This window comes from Vanacampus margaritifer, chromosome 1 (genome assembly GCF_051991255.1).
Source record: "Vanacampus margaritifer isolate UIUO_Vmar chromosome 1, RoL_Vmar_1.0, whole genome shotgun sequence".
NCBI lineage: Eukaryota > Metazoa > Chordata > Actinopteri > Syngnathiformes > Syngnathidae > Vanacampus > Vanacampus margaritifer.
The window spans coordinates 7,735,299-7,753,399 of NC_135432.1; the positions used below are offsets into that span (position 1 = coordinate 7,735,299).

The 18,101-nt window shown below is 41.9% G+C and overlaps 1 protein-coding gene across 4 annotated transcripts in view; it reads left to right on the top strand.

Annotated features, from left to right (window-relative positions):
• tasorb (transcription activation suppressor b) overlaps positions 1 to 17,891 on the top strand; it is a 30,210-nt gene extending 12,319 nt beyond the window's left edge. For 2 of the 4 annotated variants that reach the window (XM_077568830.1, XM_077568840.1), the window contains 22 exons: positions 3,771 to 3,916; positions 4,063 to 4,155; positions 4,679 to 4,751; positions 4,829 to 4,920; positions 4,997 to 5,131; positions 5,210 to 5,334; positions 5,420 to 5,451; positions 6,633 to 6,738; positions 7,923 to 8,026; positions 8,140 to 8,249; positions 8,472 to 8,541; positions 8,660 to 8,734; positions 8,964 to 9,776; positions 11,014 to 11,324; positions 11,422 to 11,524; positions 12,231 to 13,096; positions 14,429 to 14,551; positions 14,664 to 14,823; positions 14,915 to 15,023; positions 15,097 to 15,275; positions 15,353 to 15,487; positions 16,137 to 17,891. In XM_077568830.1, the coding sequence (XP_077424956.1) occupies positions 4,084 to 4,155; positions 4,679 to 4,751; positions 4,829 to 4,920; positions 4,997 to 5,131; positions 5,210 to 5,334; positions 5,420 to 5,451; positions 6,633 to 6,738; positions 7,923 to 8,026; positions 8,140 to 8,249; positions 8,472 to 8,541; positions 8,660 to 8,734; positions 8,964 to 9,776; positions 11,014 to 11,324; positions 11,422 to 11,524; positions 12,231 to 13,096; positions 14,429 to 14,551; positions 14,664 to 14,823; positions 14,915 to 15,023; positions 15,097 to 15,275; positions 15,353 to 15,487; positions 16,137 to 17,347 (5,004 nt within the window). In that variant the 5' untranslated portion in view covers positions 3,771 to 3,916; positions 4,063 to 4,083 and the 3' untranslated portion in view covers positions 17,348 to 17,891. Of the gene's footprint in view, positions 1 to 1,778; positions 2,421 to 3,770; positions 3,917 to 4,062; positions 4,156 to 4,678; positions 4,752 to 4,828; positions 4,921 to 4,996; positions 5,132 to 5,209; positions 5,335 to 5,419; positions 5,452 to 6,632; positions 6,739 to 7,922; positions 8,027 to 8,139; positions 8,250 to 8,471; positions 8,542 to 8,659; positions 8,735 to 8,963; positions 9,777 to 11,013; positions 11,325 to 11,421; positions 11,525 to 12,230; positions 13,097 to 14,428; positions 14,552 to 14,663; positions 14,824 to 14,914; positions 15,024 to 15,096; positions 15,276 to 15,352; positions 15,488 to 16,136 lie in introns of those variants that run through there. The other 2 variants (XM_077568814.1, XM_077568821.1) reach the window with 2 other exon arrangements.
• The last annotated feature ends 210 nt before the right edge of the window (positions 17,892 to 18,101 follow it).

The window sequence follows — 18,101 nt, forward strand, 5'->3', positions numbered from 1 at the left end:
CCATCTTTCTGGCACTGTCTTTAGCTGTGTGCACAAAAAAAATGAGAAGCGCTCGAACAGAAAGCACTCTTTAGAAATTTGACACTAAACTTGACCGGTGTAACGAAAAGCAATTGATGACGGCGATGTTTACGAAACAATTTCGAGTGAACGTTGACGACATACTAATGACTCGCGTCTGTGTAAAGATACGCCACGTGCCTGCGTTGTTGACGTCAGACGTGTACTCCTACTAATATGGGGAGAGTTTGGTCTAAAAAATATTCGCACAAATAAATTCGTGATTTTCACATGTGTTTGAGATCCACAAATACATCCGAGATTTTCACGTCTTTTACCAATCTCTCCCCATAGACATCTTTCCACTACAATAATAATAATAATAATAATAATAATAATAATAATAATAATAGTACTGTACCGTGTTGTAGTACTAGTAGAAATATATATATATTTTTATTCTTCGTACAGGAGCGGTTCAGAAAATGGTGAATGGAGGAACTGTTGTCAGGTGTCACTATATTTGTCAGTAATTTTCCTGTCAGAATTTAGCTTCCTTCATTCAAATCTTCCGAACACACAAAGCATCGCCCCCTTCTTACTACAAACAAGTAGCAGGGAAACAATCGTGCTTATTTTTGGTGAGAAAAATAAATAAATAAATAAATAAATAAATAAACCTTTGGATTTGCAAATATATTCCAGAGTTTGTGTTCTATCACTTTTATTTTTGTAAAGGAGTTGAATCAATACGCAGTATTTATCCCCCACAAGTGTCTGGCCTTCTACGCTTTCACACAGCATGAGGACAGCAAAAGTCTCGTCTCGTCTCGAAATATTTGCCCAGCAGATGGCGGCATTGGCAAGTGCCGGACTGTGTACAGGTACACATTTATCACTTCGGGTCACATACGGAAAATTGGAAGGAAGAGGCTACGTCCGTCACCTAGTGTTTAGGAATGCTAAAACCAAGTCAATAGACAAGACAGTTTTAATTCTATAGCACATTTCATACACAATGACTCAATGTGCTTTACACAAGCAAAGACAACACCTACAAGTATCAGCAAACAGATAATATTAAGACGCAAAACAGAGAAAGAACATACAATGACACCATTAAAACACATTATCGGTAGCCTTAGGAAATAAGAGTAGTTTTCAAAAATAATTAAAGTGGAAAACATGATTTAAAAATGTTCAGAATACCTTATTGAAAAAAAAGCAACATTTTAAACCTGGATTTAAAATAATTTACATTCGGGGTTGACTTCACTATGTTGGCAGCTTATTCCATTTGTGTGCAGCATCACATCTAAATGCAGTTTTACCATGTTTACTTTGAACACTGGGTTCCACTAATTGACCCAAGTCTGCAGATCTCAGAGACCTACTGGGTTCATATTCAATCAGCATTTCTTGAATGTATTCAGGACCCAAGCCATTCAGTGAGTTATAGACCAGTAGAATAATTTAGACATCTATTCTACAGTTGATTGGGAGTAAGGCCTTTACTATGTTAGCCAACATATGCTAATCATTTAAATATACAGTATTATAAGTCTTATTTTGGTGTTACCAGAGACAAAGCAAATGTTTAATAATAATAATAATAATAATAATAATAATAATAATAATAATAATAATAATAATGATGATAATAATAATAATAATGATAATGTTAATGATAATGATAATGATAATGATAATGATAATGATAATAATAATAATAATAATAATAATAATAACAATAATAATAATAGTTATATATCGTAACTTTCAAGATGTATTTATAGGCCTACTTATGTATTTATTTATTTTACAAAATGTGTTATATCTTGTTACGTTGAACTATCTTACAATTAAATTTGACACCAGCGACCCTCAACGCTTCCCTCAACTGTCATGGCATTCCGCACTTCTTCTTTCTGACGTTAGGTGGCGCAGATTTGCTGGTATGTAAACACAGTGACGCTGGCGTAATGCAGTGGAGAAGAACGTCTACGTCATTTTCACAATGGCGGAGGCAGGCTGAGGAGCGGCGTATGTGTGTGAGACAAGCGGCTCGTATTCGTTACAGGTTTACGTTGCATCGCCCCAAGTCGTGCACGGCGCCCCGAAAATGGCCCTAAACCCCAGCACGATGGGGAAAAGGGAGTCGGATAACACGGATGCGGGCCTACACCAGGAAGGCGGCGAGCCCCCGAAGACATCAGCCGCCACCTCGGCTACAGCCAACCAAAATGGCGATCAGCCTGGCTGTGGAGACTGTGTAATACCCGAGCAAGAAGCCCCCGATCGGCACAACAGCGTGCAGGCAGACGCCCGGAGCTGGAGCGGCTCCCCCACGCCGGGCCAGAGACGAAGCGACGAGCGGCCTCGGAAGCCTTTTCAAATCCCGAGGAAGAAAGAACGGAAAGGTGGTGCCATATCGCTGCTATTTGGAACAGAGCGTGTCCTGTCTTTCGAGTGTCTGCTGCTGCTGCATGTTGCTAGCCTGCTAACTAGCCGACTGTCCGCGCTAACTGACAAAATGCTCGGCGTCCTAGACCCGAAATTGTGCTTTTCCACTGAAATACTCATCCAAGTGGTCTTGCTACGATGTAAGCTAACATTAGAATGGCGGCCCGTGTGTCTCGAGTGAGGACAAGCAGCCTTGCTGTAAAGGTCCCTTAAAGTTTCTTTTTGAAAACTGCCCTTGCAATTCAACCACCTAACTCTATTTTCGTTGCCCCCCCCCCCCCTTTTTTTTAACCGGCCTTCTTGACCCGTCAGGTTAAATAATGCAACTGCAAGTTCATACAATGACATTGACCTCATTGATTGGGATGAATTATTCTAACTATCACAGCACTGCGATTATTGTCAGTCAATCCAAATGGGGATTCCATTTCTCAGCACAAGTCCGACACACATTCTAAACATAGATTACCCAGTGTGCCCCCACAGGTCTCACTGAATATGAAAGTGTGGAGTACTGACTGACACAGGCTGTAGTTGTCACAAAGCTTCCTGTGAAGAATTAACTCTTTGTGTATAGTGTATACAGAAGGCTTCATAATTGTGACCATGCTCCCCTGTCACATCTGAAATGGTCAACTATTGTGCAAGAATGTGAAAGGCTTATCTTTTGCAGTAATCGTAACATTGAGCCTGTTTGTTTTTAATTTTTTTGCATGTTTTTGCGCAGTCTAATATAAGCCCTGATGATTCTTTGCTACTATTGACAGTTGTGCAGGGATGGTTTCTCCTTTAATTGCTTAGATACCAGGCTTGTGGTTAATTACATATCACCTGTGCATTTTTGGGGGAATGTTTTGTGTGATATCGCCGAAAGAAAATCTGCTCCAAAATGTCTTCAAAATAGACTAAAACGGTATGACCTCATTACTTCTCAACATAACTCCTTCAGCCTTAATACGTTTATACGGGCCAATATTCTGAGGTACTCTCCAAGTCGACCAATCAAAATTGCAGTGTCACTTGCCCTAAAAATCATCTTAAATAGCGCAATTAGACCATTATTTTTGAGAAGAGCAGTGTGTCCAATGGAGTTAGTTGATGTCTAGAAATCAATAGTTTTTTTCTTGTCTATTTCTGAGGATTTTTTATGTGTTTAAGTGCTTAGTACATGTTTTTTTTTAAGTTCATGTTCACTTTTCATGTTGCTATCTTGAATACAAAGGTCCCAAAAATGTATTTTACATGAAAACACATCTGTTCTGCTGTAGCCCCATGCTAACCCTCTCGCATTCTACTTGTGCGCGCAGGCTTGTACCAGCTTCTGCCACCCGACAGCCGCGAGTTTGACGACCTTGTGAAGCTCATCTCCTCTTTTTACCTGGATGCATCATCGAGGGGAACTTTCTCCTACTGCAAGGCCAGGCTTATTCACAATGAGCTTCTGGAGAAGGAGGTCGGTCCACATTTCTGATCAGGTTTCCAAAAGGGCAGCAGGGAAATCTTAATTACTGACCTTGTATTTTCAGATAGACCTTTTGTCAGGATTTTTATGTTAAGTTTGTGATGCTCGGACTTAACCTTCTCTCGATTGTGTTTCAGTTCATTGAGAAGCGGAGAGAGATGAAGCAAGAAGGCCGGACGGACCAAGAACTGACAGAGTCGTATTGCTTCTTTTACCCAGAGAAGTCCAAGGTAATTTTTGCTTCACACATCAGAGGATGCAAACGGGTCAAGGAATGTTTCTGACATGATTCAGAGCTTTACATGTCGTTTTGGTATACCTGACTTGAAATGTACTGTATTAGCATGTCAAACATGAAACAATAGCATATTTTTGGGGGGCTCAGATACTTGTGTGCAATTTGGCAAAGAGTGAATAGTTCTCCCAAAAACATGAGTGTTCTTACGTTAAGTTGTTTATTAGTCACTCCTGTTACAAAAGTAAAGGAGCTAGGGACGACTGAAGTAACCAAACCACATCAATTAGTTGGCCGAACGTCCGCTAGCTTAATGCTAACTCGTTAGCCGAAATGCTATAGGCTGGCTAATGGGACTAGCGATGATGTTGTGGTAAATTAATGGAAGTTCCACGTTTTCGTCATGTGGGATTCCACTGTGTTTATCGATGTTTTTGCTGTAATATTGTTTCAGTGTTGGCGTACTTATGGAAGTCATCATTTTGGTCTTAACAACAATGTTCCTTTGAATGTTTTAGCTTCAGTTGGTCTGTGAGAAGGGTTTGTCTGTGGGACACTCCAGGATAACAACCGTAGGAAATGCATCAGTGGGTAAGTTACATGACTGCAAAAGCGACGGCTGGCTGCTTATATGTTACTCTCTCAATCTAATTCATCTTTCATTGTAGGCGTTTATCTTTCCAAATTCTCTGATTTGTTACAAATCAATCCGTTTGAAGTTGGTTCATCTGGAGACATGATCATTTTTAAAGTTATGAGGGTAAGTATTTCACTTTTAACCGTACTTGTCGACATGGTCAGGGTGCCAAATGTAAGTAGCTGTTTTGTCCTTTCAGGGAAGAGTAAAGCACATCCACGAGAACATGCCAAACAACGCGAAGGAACCGGCAACCAAGTTTGATTGTCATTTGTCCAAAAGTGCCAATCGCGTTACATCGTTGCTGTCTTACAGAGCGTTTGAGCTCACACAGGTATAAACTCTTGTCAACTGAATGACTCAGTTTTTTTTTTTAAATATATATAAACATGACTGTCTTTTTGTTTTCCAGCAATATTTTTTCGAGTTTGCTTTTGATGAAATCAAAGCACGGCCCAGGCAAGTGTGCCCCTACGCTGTGGTTTCCTTTCAGTACAAAGGCAAAGATGCCGCAGCCGCTTCTTTATCGACACACAGGTAAAACATTCCCCGTGAAAAACGTGTGACATCTCCCCTGCGGTCTTTTGTTACTTGACAGCCGTTGTTATTCTCTGTTTCATAGGCTCGGCGTTATTTCCTCTGAAGGAAGTCGAGGTAAAATTTTTGATATTCATGAGTTTGTAAAAGCCTCAGCGACGTATATATTTTTTGGTTATCTGTGAGTTGTTACAAGTTTGTCAGACTAGACCAGAGGTGACCACACTTTTTTTTTTATTACCTTACTCTGATTACTAACACAAAAGAGAAGAAAACAGTTCTGTATAATCCAGACAGCAGCTGCAAACTTCTCGCATGGTTCCCGCAGATCCTTAAAAAGTTTTAGAAGAATCCATACATCTAATAAGGAGGTGTTAATAGATATTAAAAGGTCTTGAACTCAATCCTTTAAGAATTTATGATTGTAAATGGGCTCAAATCTTATAATAAATGTACTGTAGCTGCTTTGGACAACATGAGACGTTGGGAATTTTTTTTAAAGGTACCTTGTGCATTCTAAAGCATTTTCTACATCATGCATGCTTCACCAATGCCCAGATGATTACAAATAGCCCTGACTTAAAAAAAAATTTTTTTAACTCCAATAGCGCCTATTAGCTTGTATCTTCGACGTCTCCACAGTTTCTTTGGGGAGGGGGTGGCGTGTTGGAGGGTGACATCATGCTCGTCCCCGCAGTCATATAGTGTTGCTCGTATGACATGATTGTGATATAAACTGAAAAAAAACCCCAACTTCGAGCACAGCCTCAGCTCAGACTCCAAGAAAACTGATAAAATAAAGTTTATTCGAGCGCACGTACGCGCAAGCGCACCATGCGAGAGCTTGACAGTTGCAGTTCCGCTTTAGGCCAGATGGTGGCAATAGTGAGTAAAAAAAGTGATAAACTCCACATGGCTCCGTTTATAAGTACATGGTCATCAAAGTAGGGGGTGGGGGTGCCAACAAACATCCAGATTACTATTCGTCGTTCATTAATGTCAGTGAGATCAAGTTTTTATTTATTTGTCATTTTTTTGGGGGGGGGGGGGTGCAAGGAAAGCCTGGTGGGCTGCCAGGCTAATAAAATGCTGGGGGAAAGCCTGAAATAAACTTCCTTGAATTTGGCAGCTGCTGAAGTGGTTGAACGTGCATGCGTGCTGACTCATGTCAGAAAAGTAGTAGTAGATTATTTGTCCTGTATCTCAGTCAAGTGGAAAATGTTATATTGAGGCCGGAGGGTAGGCTGCCGTCTGTATTTCTTTTTTTAAATGATGACCTGCATTTGTTGCAATGGCAGGTCGGCGCTGCTATTCCGTGTGGAGTGGTCCACTGGTAACCAAGGGCCAGGAGTTATTCCCAATACGTTTACGATCGTCCTCACGGGCCTACCTTCCTTTCAAACTGTGAGTATACAACATTTCTAGAGGAACCTCTCTTTCCACGTTTGTATCGTTCTGTGATTCTTTTCACAAACGTTCCATAATGTTTCCCGTTGAAATGAGAGCAAATGTAATAAGTCTGTTGCAGTTGCAGAATACTTAATTTTTTATCACTGTGGTCAAAAATAAATACTACATCGAAATACATGAAAACTCTTTATTATGAAGTACTGACATTATGTGCTTGAAGCAAATTACTGTGTAACGTCTCAGCATTTTCGCATTTAGTTCTGTGTATGTTCACCATGGAGACTGCTGGCCCTAAATGGCATCCATATCCCACAATGCAACGCGGCTTTTGTGTTGCATTGTGGGAAAGCCGCTTTGCATTGTGGAATGTGGTAGCTAGCTGTGTCCATGGTGAATGTAAACAATGCTGTGTGATCACCCAGTCAAATAGAGCATGTTGACATGCAAGGAACGGAATTTGCTGCCACTACTGAATAATTTTAGAATTCTATGGATTATTCCATTGATTAATAAAATAATTCTATACAATTTTCTTTTGTAATAGTGTATTACACAGCAATCTTATCAATTGTTTGTTAACCAATTATTGTTTGTTTGGTATTGTTTTGTAATTAACCAAAAACAACGATTCAGCAAGAGGGATTGATGCACTCGCCAATCCTTTTGAAACAGATTCAGATTCAACACAAGGATTAATAATAATAATAATAATAATAATTATGTATCAGATTTATATAGCGCTTTTCTAGACACTTAAAGACACTTTACAATGGAATGGATACATTATTCATGCACTCGCACATTTACACTGTAGTGGCGGTAAGCTACTTAAGCAGCCACGGCTGCCCCGGGCGCAGGCTGACGGAAGCGAGGCTGCCAGCGTGCGACCACCACCAAACATTCGCACCTTCCATACACCAGTGTGAGTGGCAATGAAGGCAATTTGTGTGTGCCTTGCCCAAGGACACGACGACACCTGACTTGCTGAGCGGCTGAAATCGCCGGATTTAGACAATTGTCGTTAAGCGTTTACTCGAATATTACAATAATTGGCGTTTATCTGATAATTGGTTAGTTGGTGATGAATTAATTTTGACACCTGAAGGATTTATTTAAACCTGTAGTTGAGGCTAACACTTATGTTGTTAAAAATGTTGATTGTTGGTTTCATTCATCAGTCCAGAGAAGCTGGAGGTGAATCAAGGCATGCATCTTGAGCAGGTGAAAAGAAAGATTCCCGCGGTGCTCTTCTCTTGGGACACCTACAGCGCATCACGGGAAGGTCAGTAAGAATGTACTCTGCAAATGTAACTGTAGGTGTTTGAGCAAATTTGCTATGTTACATGACAGAAAGAAAATGAATTTGCATCCCCAATATGTTTTCCTTTGTTGCAGTGGTGAAATATGGGATGTCATGCAGCCTCTTTGAGGTTGTGGAAGGAAAAGGAAAACCGACCAGTGGCAATCTCGTAGCACTGATAAACAAACTGGAGAAAGACAGGATGGTGAGTCTCCTTTATCTACTTGTAAGAGCTTCTAATACTGCACATCGCAAAATGGGACGGCCTTCAAATCACCGTTTTCCAACAGACTGTGCCACTGTTTGCGTGCTAGCTTGTAACTCATAGTAACTATATGGAAATGTCCAGCAAATGGCTCAAGCGGTCTGATAGTGACAATTGTTTTCTTAAATTTTTTCTTAAACTGTTGTCTATGTTCTTGTGTAGGTGCTGGTGAAGTCCCTGTATGACCGGGGCTTTCTTTTCCTTCTGTCCTCAGCACAGATGGAGTCCAAAGGTGCCAGCAAGCGTTTTTTTTTTTTTGTTATCTCCTTATTCTCTATTGTCGGTTTTCCTCCTACTTGTTAGCTCCGGTGAGGATTACACGTTTAATAAAATTTCCGTTTATTTTGCAGAACGGCGGGGGCGGGATGAAAAGAGCCTGCAAGCAATATTCCTCTTTCATGAGTCAAGGGCAGTTTTCAAGTATTGTGAGTTTTTCCACTATCATTATCATTTATCTATATTTTATGTGGAGGAAGCGCTGGCAAAGTAGTGGGATGTAAAATTTAGATTGATGATTGTGTTGAGTAATGTACTAAGATCTGTCCAGGTTATTTCAGGTCTGATTCGGCACAGTGCTGTTATAAGCGGCAGTCAGAACCTTATGAAATAAAGCCTCATATTATGCCTAATTATTTTTGTTTTTGTCTGTCGCAGCATCCCGACTATCCTATCCGGAGCCATTGACAGCAGAGCCACACGCCAATTTCCAATCTTTGGAACGGTTCATCCCTGCCTTGCATTACGCCTTTTTCACATTGCGCCCAAACGCAGGCAAGGACCCGAGTTCCGGTGTGGAGCGACAAGCCACGGACTATTTAAGTCGGGTAGACTCGGGAAGAGTGCGGCCATTCATCTTGCCTGACTACAAGTATCATGTGGATGAGAGGCCATATACGGTTCCTTTACCCAGACCCAAAGGGAACGTGGAAGCCATACTACGCTCTTACATCCACAACTCGTCTAACTTCACTTTACCCGTAAACAAGGCAAAGGAAATCATTGAACTGATAAGCAACCCCACACCTGTGGCTGCCCCGGTCCCTGTCGAGTACAGTCCTGTTTCTGATTGGGGCGGCTCCGACCGCTCCGAAAGACTGTCCGAAAAGCCGCCCGCAGAACGGCTCGCGCCAGAGAAACTGGCCCCAGACGCCAACAGACAAGGGCCGCCGGGGTTAGCCCATTCAAATGGTGCCCAGTTGCAGCACGATTCCCACACTGAATCTCAGCCCCCGCCGCAGCCTGCCAAGGTGCAGCTGTCACAGAGCGAGTACGATAAGGACAAGATGAAGCAGTTGCTGAAACTGATCCAACTCCACAAGAGGGCACTAGTCAAGGATCCCACGAGGGCAAAAGAGGATGGAGCCTTGGAGTCCAACAACCTCAAGAGGAAGTTTGAAGGCGATGAACGGGGAGACAAGAACAAACATCAACGCACAGATTTGCTGAGCAATGGCGAACCCAGCAGGGGTAAGGAAAGCTCTATGATGTAAATAGAAGTATCATTACTAATTTCACAACACAATCTGCTGTTAGAGAGACTCCCAGTCAAAATTGCTCTGTAATGTTTATTTTAATACTTTGAATGATTAGTGACATGCGGCAACTTCATCATCAGTCCACGCAAGTGATTCAATTATTTGTACAGCACATTCGAGCTGACTGTATTACAGCGCTATCTGTGAGCTACATCGTTTCTGGTTATAAGTGGTTTTGAGTGGACACTACAGTCATATTTCCTGATGTGACCGACTTCTTGATAGATAGGTTTTGGAAAATGTTTTAGAATTTTTTTTGGTGTGTGGATCGGTCGTCGGCTTTCAAATATCAGGCAAAATTAATGACATGGCTTAAATGATAATCTCCTCGTTGTTTGTCCATTGTCCAATTCCATTAATTTCATTAAATGCAACAGTCTGAATTCTAACAAAATAGTGCCACTCACTAAATATATGTAATATTGCGTGGGTCATATTAAAGTCACTAATTAGTTGAAAACAAAAAAAAAATATATATATAAATCTCCTAGTTGTTTTCAATGCTCAAAATAAGCAATTTTGCATCGCCGTTTGCGAGTCAAAAGTTAGCGTTTTGCGCCTCATTAAAGTGGAATACAGGCAATTTTGAACAGCAAAATAGCAATTTTATAAGTGTCGGGCGAAAATAATGCGCAGCAATACACAATCCTTGACCGGAAACCAGTATTGAATTATGTCATGGCGTACGTCCATATATAGTATATTAAACATTTCTAAATACAGTAATATTATTTGGGTGGGGTTAACTAGAGTTCAGCGTTTTGTTTTTAACTTTTGAGATTTGGACAATTTTTTTTTCAAAATACTGTTTTTCAATCAATTTAAATTTGTTGAAATTGCCTTACAAATGTTTCTAGACAAGAAAATAGTTTGCTGCACAATTCGATTTATTTTTTATTTTTAACTGTTTATTCGTTATTCATTATAGTTTTTGTTTTGTTTTGTTTTTATGTGTGCTAATAAAAGCCTTGTTTTATGACCCTGGCATTAACCTGCACAAAATGATCCTCAAAATTAGAAATAGGAAGTTGTTCCCCAAATGAAGCCATTTATTAGCAAAAGTGCTCCTCAAAGAATAAAAGTTATTTTGAGCCTTGGGTCTTGGTTCATGTTTGTGGTGGCACTTAAACCTAATGGGGTGCATACTGCGTTTTTTTTCGTCCTCTTAGGGGCACCAGTGGAGGAGATGGGAGAAGATGGTGGCCAGAGTGAAAATCTAACAGCGGTTATGGAAAGCATGGGCATCTATGACACTGACTTGAGGGCTTGTGGCAACACTAATACAACAACAGTTCACGAGACCCAGCGTCTCCTCAAGATACTGCTCTCCACTCTCAACAAAGCCGTTGCTCAGGGATCAATTTCTGTGAAATCAAAGCACGGTGAGCAGTCAACAGGCCCTGAAAAGGTGGACCCTGCTGTTGCAACCTCTGATTGTAGCAAACAAAATGAGCTTGCGTCACAAACAAACTACATAGAGGTGAGATGTGAACTGCGGATTCTGACTTGTGTTATCCTACGATGACGCATGGTGGTATAAATCATGTCAACTCGTGACGTTTATGTTCTCTGTTTAGGAGGATATGGACTGTAGTCCCGGAAGTTCATTTAGCGCGGGCTCTCCAGTAGACCAAGCTAGAACCTCAGCTAGCACAACCTGTGCCATACCCACAAATGAAGGTAAGTTAACTCATTCACTGCTATTGATGGCTATAGACGTCAAAAAATCGTTTGAACTATTTCTATTAGTTAAAAAAAAAAATTCTCCCTCACTTTTGTTAACAAGAGTATGAAAACCTAGATTTTTTTTTTATAGTACATTTAGAACAGATCTAAAATTTGTGATTAACCGTGAGTTAACTAGTAAAGTCATGCAATTAATTACAATAAGAAAATTTAATTGCCTGATGTACCTAATTTTTTATAATAATTTTTTTTAAATCATGATTAAATGTTTTTAATTGTAATTAATCACATGAGTTCAATAGTTGACTCATGATTAATTGCAAATTCAATATCTGTTCTAAATGTACAATAAAACAAATTCTAGGTTTTCATAATTTTTATAACAAAAGTGGGAAAAAAAGAAATAAATAGAAATAGTTCAAATGAATTTTTGACATCTATAGCCGTCAATGGTAGCGAATGAGTTAATTATATTGTAAAATTTGACATGTACAGTCTGGTTCTTAAATATTGGAATGTTGACACAAATCCTTTTTTTTGGGGGGGGGACAAAGATGATGTGCTTTAAATGCAGACTTTCAACTTTAATTTGAGAGTATATACATCCAGATCAGTTTATGGGTGTACAAACTCCAGAGGTTTGTATATATGTATTTGTCTGCGCATTACCATGAAACGTTTCCACTCTGTTCTCATCTAGAAAAACTACAGTCCCTGCCCGAGCCGGAGGCTGTGGCGAGCGAGATCCTCGAGCCAACGATGCCGTCGGCGATTGATGTGAAACAGTCGGCTGCCCCACCACCGTCGTTATCGTTATCAGAGGAAGCTCCTTTCAGGCCCTCTATCAGCTTGGACACTATACTGAACCAGGAAATGCACAGCCTCACTTCAGACATTAAAAACATAATGCAAAGTCATTGCATCACATACACCTTGCAGCTACCTCCGCGCCTACCTCTGCACAATTCCTGGCAGCACAGGGCCAGCTTCTCAGGCTTTGTCGTCGAGCGCGCCAACCCCGTGTCCATGCAGGAGCACGTCCAAGCACTTAGTGAGCAGTTGAAAGAGTTGATCCCGGCCCCACCTGTTTCACCCAAGGCCTCTTCCACGGAGCCGGCTGATTCCATGCCTGATGTACCGACGCCATCATCCGTGCCAACTTCCAAACCTGAAGTACAGGACCTTCCGATGAACACCGACCCATCTCAGAGTAGTAATCAAGGTCTCGTAAAAGAGGCGATAGAAAGCAAGACTAAATCCGATCCAGTTTCAGCTGAGATTGTGGAAGAGGCTTATTCTCCCTCCCAGATCCCTCCAGAGAAATCCCAAAAGGCCGTCTCTGCTACTTCCTCCAGCGCTGTTGCTAGTGCCAGCAACACCAGCACTGCCAGCACCGCCGCCAGCACCGGTACCGGACTCATGCCGGGCAGCCTCATTGGTCAGCTAAAACCAGAAGTTTTCAGCAGCCTGGTGGAGATCTTTAAGGACGTCACCAAGAATACGGTCAAGTTCTACATTTACTCCGGGGATGAGGGCGAAGAGAGTACTGTCTGCAAGGAGATCAAGGTAGGACTCTAAAAAAAAAAAATAATAATAATAATAATAATAATAAATAGTGACGAGCGTCCCTTTCTCATTGTCATCGCTTTACTGTGAAATCAGTGTGAGGCGGTAATGAAGTCATGATGAGGGTTGTCTTATAACTGCTACCTTTTGAAAGCAGAAGCGCATATTCAAAGTCTACAAATTTCTGTCCATTAGTGTTTTATTGGTCAGCGCTTCTCCAAGTACCACCTCAAAAAAATTCTTGGCCCTCTTAGCACCACCATAATGACAAACAGGAACATAAAAGACAAAAATTTTCATCTATTTTGATCATTAATATTATGCACATTTTTAGCATTATCAGTCAATGCTCTTAAATATAGGGGGGTGGACTAAGGAAAAAAAACATTTGCTTAAAATGTATTGCGCATAACTTGAATGAAAAATGGACGATTGTAATTGGAAATTAAAAAAAGAAAGAATTAATGCAAAGTACAGTTACCATTGAACTACTAAACATGTACATAAAAGGACATTTGTTTCAATATGTTTTATGTGCCTCCACTAGTCTAAACACGACATTGTGATTAATATTTTCTTTTGTGGAATATAAGTTCTGCAGCAAAATCCACCCGTTTTATCCATCTCAGGTGGCGGCCATTTTGCTACTTGCTGTCGACTGAAAAGGACATCACAGTTGCTCAGCTAACAACCAATCACAACCCAGTTTCAGAAAACAAGTGAGCCATGATTGGTCGTCACCGGAGCCTTGAGCAGCTGTGATGACCTTTTTCCGTTGACAGCAAATAGCAAAATGGCTGCCACCTGAGATGGATACAAACGAGAGGATTTTGCTGATATTAATCGGAATGCCGTGTTTAGGCTAGTGGTGCGGCATAGAAAATATTATTGTAAGAATTGTAGTGTGCTGGATCTTTTTAAGGCTGTATGCATAGTTGCAAGCTTCATTCTAACATGATTACATCGCAGATTTTATTTGTCTTGATGGCCTTTTCACTCTGCACTTGGCAGGGCATACATAGCGCGCCGTCAACAAACCCATTCATTGTGTATGTGCTTGCAGCACTTCAAGTGAAAAATGTTCTTGTGAGTTCTGTGACATTAGACGCATCAAATAGGAAACGGTTGGCGATTTCAGAGTGGCAAACGCAGTAAACCAACTAACAGGAAAAGCATCCATGTTACTTCTTGGTAGACTGACAACAAAGTGCCGTGTCCTTGCGCTTAAGTGCAGTGTGAAGAGGCCTTCATTCAGTGATTTCTTATGCTGGCCTGCGCTCGCACATTGCTACAATTCCAATTAAAAATAATGTTTGTTTGTTTGTCCTGAAGGAATACTTGAAAAGTCTTGGCAACAGCGAGTGCACCCCGCAGATGTTTCTGGAAAACAGCAGCAGCCTCGACAAACTGCTTATCATCATTCAGAACGAGCACATTGCCGCTCATGTGCACAAGGTAATATTGACATCATCACCGTCTCAGCTGCCATCTGCGTTTCGTTGCAGATTTACTGATCCTTTGTCAAAGTGATTTTCACCCCAAAATGTCCACCGTTTGTATCTTGTAGATCCCAGCGCTGGTGTCCTTGAAGAAGTTGCCGTCAGTGAGCTTCGCTGGTGTTGACACTCTGGACGACGTGAAGAACCACACTTACAATGAACTGTTTGTGTCTGGAGGCTTCCTGGTATCCGATGAGTTTGTCCTAAATCCCGACCTCATCACACAGGGTTAGTTCTTGTTCTTAACGTGCTCTCTTGTTTTTTATTTTAAGTTCAGTAATAACTGATTTTTTTCTCTCTCTCTCGCTCTCTCTCTCAGATCGCCTGCAGGCATTGCTGAAGTTCTTGGAGGAGCAAAGTACCCCCGAGCAGCCCTGGCAGTGGAAGGTGCACTGCAAGTCACAGAAGAAGCTTAAAGAAATGGGCCGGTCAGTTTGAGAAAGATAAATCTTTGGCCAACTGTGAGCTAAAATGAGGACGACGTTGTGTATCGTGTCACAGGTTGAACACCAACGCGATGGGGCTCCTCAATCTCCTGACAGCCTATCAAAAGAAGCACCTTGTCGAGTTCCTTCCGTACCACGAGTGCGACGCCCAGTCACGTCAGGCTCCTGATCTCGAATGCCTAATTAAGCTACAAGCTCAGCACACGCAACAGCGGCATCTTATTTTCGTCACAGGTAGCTTCATTGTATTTAAATTTACATGTAGGCAAATGAATTTTTATTTGGATACATTTTCTGTTTTCTTTTTTCAGAGAGGCCCTTTGAAATGTTCCTACAGTATTCCAGGAATGGAATAATGATAGCGAGCATCGACGATATTATGAGCGCTTTCCACAGCCTGATTGGGTCCATCAGTCAAAATGAGCTGCCAACGCCGCCCTCTACTGGTGGGTAGTTTTAGCACAAGCAGTCCAACAATTGTTGGCTAAATTGTCCTCTGTTGCTCTGTTTAGAGCTGCACTTAACAATTGTTGCAATATAGTAATCAAGTGATATGTTGGGTTATTTTCAGTTGATCTATTAATTAAAAAAAATATTTAATTTACACAGCTAAAATAAAAAACATTTTAAATTCACAGTACAGCACAAACTTTAATGGATTATAATTCAGTCACTGCTTTGGTCTGTAACGAAAGTCGGCAAACATATTCATTGTGCTCCAAAGTAAAACAAGAAAATAGACAAAAATGTTGATCATTGTTTTCCAAAGCAGGTGTCTTAACTCGGATCAAACACCAAGATTATCAGTCTGCTTTCATGGAGCTCTACAGCAATCTGACAATATTTATTTCCGAGAGGCTGAAATCAGGATTTGGACAATTTCAAATTCAACAAGGTCTCTTAACAATTGATTATCAAAATAGTTGTTGATCAATTTGATTATTGATTATTGTTGATTTAATAGAGTAATTGTTGCACCTGTTCTGCTCAGCTCACTATCTCATCAGTTACTGTACGCTTACTTTCCACTGAATCGCCTTGATTTGTATCTTTTGCCCACACTTTTCTATTTTTAACCTCCTCCTGTCTTCTCAGTAGTGAACGATGACTGCGAGGGAGCGGAGGACATGTCGTTGGACTCGGATGACGGCGAGACTTCCGTCGGCGTCATCGATGGCAAAGAGCAGAACCCCGAAGCGGACACGGCGATGGCGCCGCAGCCGCCTCTGCCCAACACCAAAGAGTTTCGTCCGCCGCTCCCCGACCACCAGGCCACCCCTGATGGAACTCCGCCGCAGTCCGACTACAGCGCTCTCAAAACGGCCATCTCTCAATTCAAAGCCGCAAACCAGTTAGGCATGAGCTCTTCAGACCTGGGAAACTCGTCCCCGGGAGGTTTTCCCGTCAACCCTCACCAAAGTTTCCTGTGTCCCTCGGCCTCGTGGTCTTCCTACACCGGCTCGTCCAGTTACGCCGCCTCCCCGGCCTATCCCGCCTCACCCTGCAGCAGCAACCAAGAGCAAGACTACCGCCCCCCGGCCACAGTCTTGACCACGGCGACGCCACCTACTGTCAACACCACAGCGGGACCTCTCGCCAATCTGGCCTCCCTCCCGTTGGAGGTCAAACCACCTCCTCCGCCTCACCTCATGATGCTGGGTCACACGTACGGCTCGGACCCCGCAGGACCTGGAGCTCCCGGGACCCCTCCGCTCACCCCCTCCCTCCCTTATGTAGACAACGGTGACACAGCCAAGCAAAGTTACATGACTGGCATTCCCATCAGTGCAAGTACCCCAGCGCAACAAGCCGACAGGACGCTCAGCGGAGCCGGGGAGGGCGCATGGGGGACGTCAGGGACCGGCACCGCGGTTCCGCCCGGTACGGTTGATCCCACTGTGAGTGGGAAAACCCTCGGCGGGAGCAAGCCCGCTTGCCCAAGTGGCAGGACTCAAGTGAATTGCACTGACAAACCTGGGGCTCCTGTGGGTGTTCACACAGTGGCCACCAGAGGGGGCTCAGCAGTCAGATCTAAATTCCCTCCACCGCAAATGTGCGGCATGGGCTACGGCATGCCGCCGGCACCAATGAATCATGGGCCTATGCGGGGTGCTATGGGTCCTGGACCCTTCCGGGGGAGAGGAGTTCCTCCGGGAGTTTGGCCGCGACCAGGACCGGGACGAGGACACGAGTGGGCGGATGGGCCTGGAGGGGGTCCATGCCCTTGGGGTTACCCAACAGGCAGGGGCGGGGCACATAATTACTACACAGACTACACATACGCTCACAATTATGCCCCTGAGTAGACAATCAAGTTGTTGCAAGGGGCAACACAAACGTCATACTCCAGAGACTAGGACTGGCTGAATGTGTATATATATATATGTGTATATATATGTATATACATGTGTATATATATATATGTATATACATATGTGTATATATATATGTATATGTATATATGTATGTTTCTTTGTCATAAAGCTGATGTTCTGAATTGATAAATAAGGATCATGGTTTTCTACATTAATAAAGGTTGATACAGGCAGTGCCGAGTGTCCTACTGTCGCGTTAACTCTATGTATGCACTCTTTCCGTGTGAGCTGTTAAGACACCCAGTTCAAACCACTATATTTATATTTGCCAACAAATGCTATTGGCCTTTCAGCTTCTCAGAATTTACCCTGTAATTTCTGTTTATTCTGCTTTTCAAACAGTTTATGAACAAGGGGAAAGGATATTTTTTTATATAAAAAAAATTGAGTACAAATTTAACTTGCTGTTTCTTTTTTTTCTTCTTTTATGCAGTTGGCTGTCCTAAATTCTGTGAAATAAAACATTTCAAATATTGGTTGCGTGACAGTGTTGGGTGAAACTGGTGTTAAACCATTAAAAATGCTGTATACTGTACAATGGCCTAGATGTTTATATACTAGTGTGAATGCAGTATTTCTGAATTCAGCTGTAGATGGATTTATCTTAAATTGTATGTGCATTTTTACTGAATTCTGATTTGGATTATATTCAATCCAAAACAGAATGATTGCAAAAAAAATGAAT